This window comes from Cynara cardunculus (genome assembly GCF_001531365.2).
Source record: "Cynara cardunculus var. scolymus isolate 2C chromosome LG 16, CcrdV1, whole genome shotgun sequence".
NCBI lineage: Eukaryota > Viridiplantae > Streptophyta > Magnoliopsida > Asterales > Asteraceae > Cynara > Cynara cardunculus.
In genome coordinates, this window is record NC_037543.1 from 19762945 (window position 1) to 19769151 (window position 6207).

Genomic DNA, 6207 nt, shown 5'->3' on the forward strand with positions numbered 1-6207 from the left:
AAGTACAATGCTGTAATAAAAAATGTCATGTCAGCACTATCGTACAAGTGTACAGCCTACGTGGACGATGAGGTGGCAAAGAAACCTGGTATAATAGGTAAATTTAATTTAAAAGGTTACCCAATGCTATAATGGGTAAATTTTTGAAAATACAATGCCCTAATAAAAAATATTTTGAAAGTACATTGCTGCAATAAGAAAAACTGAAAGTAGAATGCTATAATAAGGAAATTTGTGAAAGTAGGTTGCTATTTTGCGCATTTTACCCTAAATTAATTTAACGTGAGAAGTAACTTAATTTTGGTTTAATAATATAATTTTTAATAATGATAACAATTAAGTATTATGTTAGAACTCAATGATTATCCTAATCATATTTTAGATTTTTTTATATTTAACATGAGATGTTTATCATATATTTAATTATATTTATCTGCAGTTAGTTACACGAATTTAAACATTTAATTCCTTATTTTTTGTGTAACTTTTAATTCAATTTTTTATAAAGATAATAACTAAGTATTGTGTTAGTTATCAATGATTATCGTAATTATATTTTAGATTTTTTATATTTAAAATGAGATGTTTATCCAATATTTGATCATATTTATCTGCAGTTAGTTTGACAAATTCAAGTATGGAGCTTTAATAAGTTAACTTATGTACAATTACTTGTAATCTTAAATTTTAAGTAATATGCATCAATAAACAGTATTTCGTACATAAAAATCATTTTTAAAAGATAATAACTAAATATTATGTTAGTTATCAATGATTATCCTAATTATATTTTATATTTTTTTATATTTAAAATGAGATGTTTATCCAATATTTGATTATTTTTATCTGTAGTTAGTTAGACGAATTCAAGTATGGAGCTTTAATAAGTTGTACTTATGCACAATTTACTTGTAATCTTAAATTTTAAGTAATATACATCAATAAATAATACTTCATACATAAAAAATCGTTTTTAAGAATTTTTGTCAAATACTTTATAATATGATATAGATAAATGTTTTTATACCTTTGACTAAATAGTCAAACATTTTATGAAGTTGGGTGGCAATCTTCATGAATCATGACTTCATGTAAGCCGTGAAACAATCGAATATAGCATATGCTCACCAAAATGCAAACCATCCAACGTAAATTCCCTCTCCCACTCTACAATCACCACCGTCTCCTCCGTCCTTCCACCACCCTCCTCCGCCCTCTCACCGCCAATCTCAGAAACCCACCACCACCACGTTTCACCATGTCAATCTCTTCATCCACCGTCCAAGAAAACTCAGAAGAATTGCTATCCCAAGTTCTAACCTATCACAATCAGACCAAACACTCATTCACAAACTACGCCAGAGGTCCTCGTGGCCTTGATTGGGCCAACCAACCAAACCCTTTCCGCCGCTACATCTCCCCCCCACTCCGCCCCCTTCTCCACCCTCCAAATTCCGACGATTCCCCTCTTTACGATTCCCTCTTCAATTCCCTTCCCCCTCCGAAACCCATCACCAAATCCACCATTTCTGAGTTTTTCTACGATTCCTTGGCGTTATCAGCTTGGAAATCAACTGGGTTTTCCACATGGTCGCTTAGAGTAAACCCTAGCAGTGGCAATTTACATCCAACTGAAGCTTACATCATATCCCCACCGATCGAATCCATTTCCGATTCGGGTTTCGTCGCCCACTACGCCCCAAAGGAACATTCGCTGGAGATTAGAACCCAAATTCCATCTGGGTTCTTTACCAATTTCTTTCCAAATGGTTCTTTTCTTATTGGGTTTTCTTCAATTTTCTGGAGGGAAGCTTGGAAGTACGGGGAGAGAGCTTTCCGGTACTGTAACCACGACGTCGGCCATGCCATCGGAGCAGTCTCGATGGCGGCCGCCGGAATGGGGTGGGATGTGAAGCTGCTGGATGGATTGGGACACGATGAATTGAAGAAACTGATGGGGCTTGAAATCTATCCGGAGTTCAAAATCCCATCTAGACCAGTGAAAGGTAACTTAAATTCGATTGAATTCGAACATCCTGATTGTTTGCTTCTTGTTTTCCCCAATGGAACTGGTGAATTTGATATAAATTACAAGAATCTGAGCATGGCGATTTCAGAATTTTCTAAATTAGATTGGAAAGGAGAGCCTAATTCACTTAGCAAAGAGCATATATGCTGGGATATAATCTATAGAACATCTGAGACAGTGAAGAAGCCATTAACATTAGATACAAAATTCATTATGAATCGATTCGCAAGAAGTGGGAACTGTAATGAGAATTCACATGTGAATATAACTTTAAGGGAACTTGTTAGGAAGCGTAGGAGTGCGGTTGATATGGACGGTGTTACATCAATAGAAAGAAACACATTTTATCAGATTTTACTCCATTGTCTTCCTTCGGGTTTTCAAGATAAGCAAAAAAGACAATTGGGATTGCCATTTCGAGCGATGGATTGGGATAGTGAAGTGCATTGCGTATTATTTGTGCATAGAGTTGTTGGTTTGCCAAAAGGGTTGTATTTTCTTGTTAGGAATGATGAACATTTCGATGATCTTAAGAAAGCCACGAGGTCCGACTTCAAATGGGAGAAACCCGAGGGTTGTCCTTCAGAGTTGCCATTATATGAACTTGGAAGAGCCGATTGTATGGAGCTCTCGAAACATCTTTCATGCCATCAGGTACTCATCTTTTTAATGATCGGAAACTTTTTAGCTTGTTAACGAGTGCAAATTGCATGAAAATGCAATGTATATTTGGTCCGTTTTATGTTTTGTGTTAACATACCTTCAAAATATTCATTTTGGTACCTGGTTTACATCTAAAAATGCAACGTACTTTACTATAAATTTATCAAAAAAGGGTTTTCTTTTCTCCCTTTTCGAATTTGTGGAATTTTTATATTGTTATGTTTAGCTGACATGCTAGCAGTTGGCCAATAAGTTAGCTGATAAACTAGTCATATTTGGTAAAAACTAGTTGATAAGCAAGATGACAATGTAAAGTACCTAAATGGACATGTTGAAAAAATTATTGGAAAAATACAAGCGGGCAAATTTGGGGGGGAAAGTGGGAAAAAAACTTTCTGTAGCTTATTGAAACGCTACCTGAAGGAGCTTTACAAAAAGATGACTTATGGCTAACCAAACGGGGCTTTTTCAATAAGCTCAAAAAGAAGCTATTTTTTAGTTGCCAAATATGGCCTAAGAATTGCATTTTTTTCGAGTATTAGATGATAAATAAGATGAGTTACACAACATGACAGTTTATGCTAAGCCGTTGTCGTTATTGGTGTAGGATATAGCGAGCGATGGCTGCTTCAGCCTTGGTATGGTGGCACATCTTGAACCGACCTTACGGAACAAGGGCGTGTGGATGTATCCTCGGTTGTTTTGGGAAACGGGAGTTCTTGGTCAGGTCTTGTACCTTGAAGCGCATGCGGTTGGCGTTTCTGCAACCGGCATCGGTTGCTTCTTTGATAATCCTGGTATGTAATTCTTTAATCAATTTATCAACATTTTTGCTAGATTTTAAGGTCCATGTACTTTTTACCCTCGGAGCAGGGGCGGATTCACTTAAGTGCTAGGGGGTGCCCGACTGCCCGTGCCCCCGCTCCATGGTCCTGACGCAATGGAAAAACATTTAGGGGCCTTGCACCCGTTTTAATTTGGTGTGTGCTCCCCTAATTTAACAAAAAGTGGTTACAGTGTACATCACGAAAGTGGTTGCAGTCTACTGGTAATATCATTACAAAAATCGGTTGCAGTCTACCGGTAATGTCATTACAAAAAGTGGTTGCAGTCTATTGGTAGTGTAATCGTTAATTTGATTTGGGATCTTTTGATGCTCGTAAATTTTCCAAACATACCAAGGGTAAGCATCGTTGACTTACTTTTTGTACTATGACAGTGCACGATGTTCTAGGGTTGACGGGATCGAACTATCAAAGCCTTTATCATTTTACAGTCGGTGGACCTGTTGTCGATAAGCGAATAATGAGCCTCCCGGCATATCCAGGCCCTGGTGTTGATGCGTAACACTCTCGATTTACATAACCACATTTGGAATTCTTACTTTTAGACATTTACAAAGAGATTAAGAGGCAATATCAAACCAAAAGAGTCTAGTATATCCTACTCGTAGGTGGAGTCCAGAGGGGTGAGATGTACACTGACTACTACCCTAGATAGTAAAGCAGTTGTTTCCATGAAAAGCCTCTGGTTTGCAAAAAGAGAAGAATCTTATTATGTATTTGGTTTGAATTCATCATACCCTCTCCATAACCCTATTTTGTATGGGACTTACTGGGTTCGTTTAGTTTGACTATATTGTCTGATACTGTATTTTGTCAACATGATACATTACCTGTATTTAGTGCATTGCTATGCATGCAAGTCGGGTTGGCGTAGCTTGGTAAGACCGACCATCTTCCTTTGGTCTACATGCTCGGCCCATGATGGACCGGAAGAAGGCGGTGCTGTGCTTGTTTCTATTTTTGCCCGACCCGACCAAGGTTCGGTCACGTCATGGTTTTTGTAGGTAGTCGACTAACTTCGTATTTTTTTTACTGTCATTTGTAAGTATAATTTATAATAAAACATAAAAAGATTTAAGCTTTTTTGTCTCCTTAAAATTTGTATGATATTATTCATTTGCAAGTGATAATTTCTTACCAAATGGCGTTTAGCCTAGTGGTATTGTAACCTTTGGTCTCCTAGGATTTACGATTTTCTATTTCTAGAATTCATTTCTTGATGTCACAGGACATGTGATATAAAAATGGAGGATCTATTATCTTTTCCTGTTTTGCTTTTTCGAAAAATGATCTTGGAGGTTGTGTAATGCTTACTCTCAAACTTTTTGTTTACAGAGTAGTATTCTTTGCTTTTTTTTTATTAACCTGGAATCTGGATATCCAATCCGCTATGCGAGCCGACTAATTCCAGGGCTACCACCTGCTTTGTAGATAGCTCAGAGTCACCGCATTTTGAACCTCCGTGGCCACAATGAGATTTTTATTCCTTCTTGGATTTGACCTGAGACCTCCAGGTACTTTTGATCTTTGGAGTCAAGCTCAAACCAACCAAGCACCACCTTTGTGGTTTTGTATTCTTTGTTTCTCTCTTCATCTTTGGAATACCATCCGAATATGAAACTTTGGTTTCATTCAACTCCTTTATGGAAAATGGATAAATTATTAAATTCCAGATGTGAACCAACTTAGAAAAAAATTATATCCATAACATCTATATCAGTTTTTTGTTTGAATATGTTCAATTCAAAACGACTCGCTTTCTAGATGATCCCTCTAGAAGAAGGCGATTCTAACAATCTTTCTAGTTACTTTGTTTTCTATTTTTATTTGAGAGGGTCCTAAGGAAAAGCATTTTATTTCCATCGAGCTAAAATAATATGTCATTATCTCTAGTAAACTAAAGACATTATTTAATAGCTATTTTGCTTCAATTTATTCGCTACAAATCAAAACAAAATTTGAAGATTTAGTTACAATTTAATTGCAATACTTCTTAACATTGTTATGATTAATATCATCAGTCTGCATTATTATTTAAGAAAACACTTAAATCAACTTTTTAAAACATCCAGAATTGTCCATTCACCATATTTACGAAAACAACTGTTCTAATCGATGCTTTTAACATTCAGTTCTGTCATTTAAACTCTTTATTCAGCACAACAATCAAATAACAATTTAGCTTAAATAATGCCACTTAGGATTAGGGGTTGGCTCCATTGGCAATAATGTTTGGATCTTTAAGGGCTCTCCCCATTAAGCCACTGGTTCAAATCCCTCAAAGGCCACTAAAGAGCCTTTATGGCTCTGCCCCATTAGGTAACCGGTTCGAACCCTTCAATAGCCACTAGAGATTATCTTGGTTGTTCTTCAGAACTCCATAAAATTAATTAAGGTGTGTATAAGTTGACCCAAATACCCATGGTTATAAAAAAAAGTAGTTTATCAATACATATAGGGAAAAGTACAATAAAAACCAATGGACTTTCTTGTTTGGAATGATTAAGTCTTTGGACTTTTTTTTGGAACAAATAAGTMCTTGGACATTCCAAAACATGTTAAATAAGTCCTTGGACAATTTTTTGGAACAAATAAGTCCTTGGACATTCCAAAATATGTTAAATAAGTCCTTGGACAATTTTTGGAACAAATAAGTCCTTGGACATTCCA

The 6207-nt window shown here is 36.1% G+C and overlaps 1 protein-coding gene across 1 annotated transcript; it reads left to right on the forward strand.

Annotated features, from left to right (window-relative positions):
* The first annotated feature begins 1143 nt into the window (after positions 1-1143).
* Positions 1144-4562, forward strand: LOC112529729. The gene is made up of 3 exons (XM_025141104.1): positions 1144-2683; positions 3300-3489; positions 3912-4562. The coding sequence occupies exons 1-3, from the start codon at positions 1259-1261 to the stop codon at positions 4037-4039; spliced, it is 1743 nt and encodes a 580-aa protein (XP_024996872.1). The 5' UTR covers positions 1144-1258; the 3' UTR covers positions 4040-4562.
* Positions 4563-6207: the final 1645 nt, after the last annotated feature.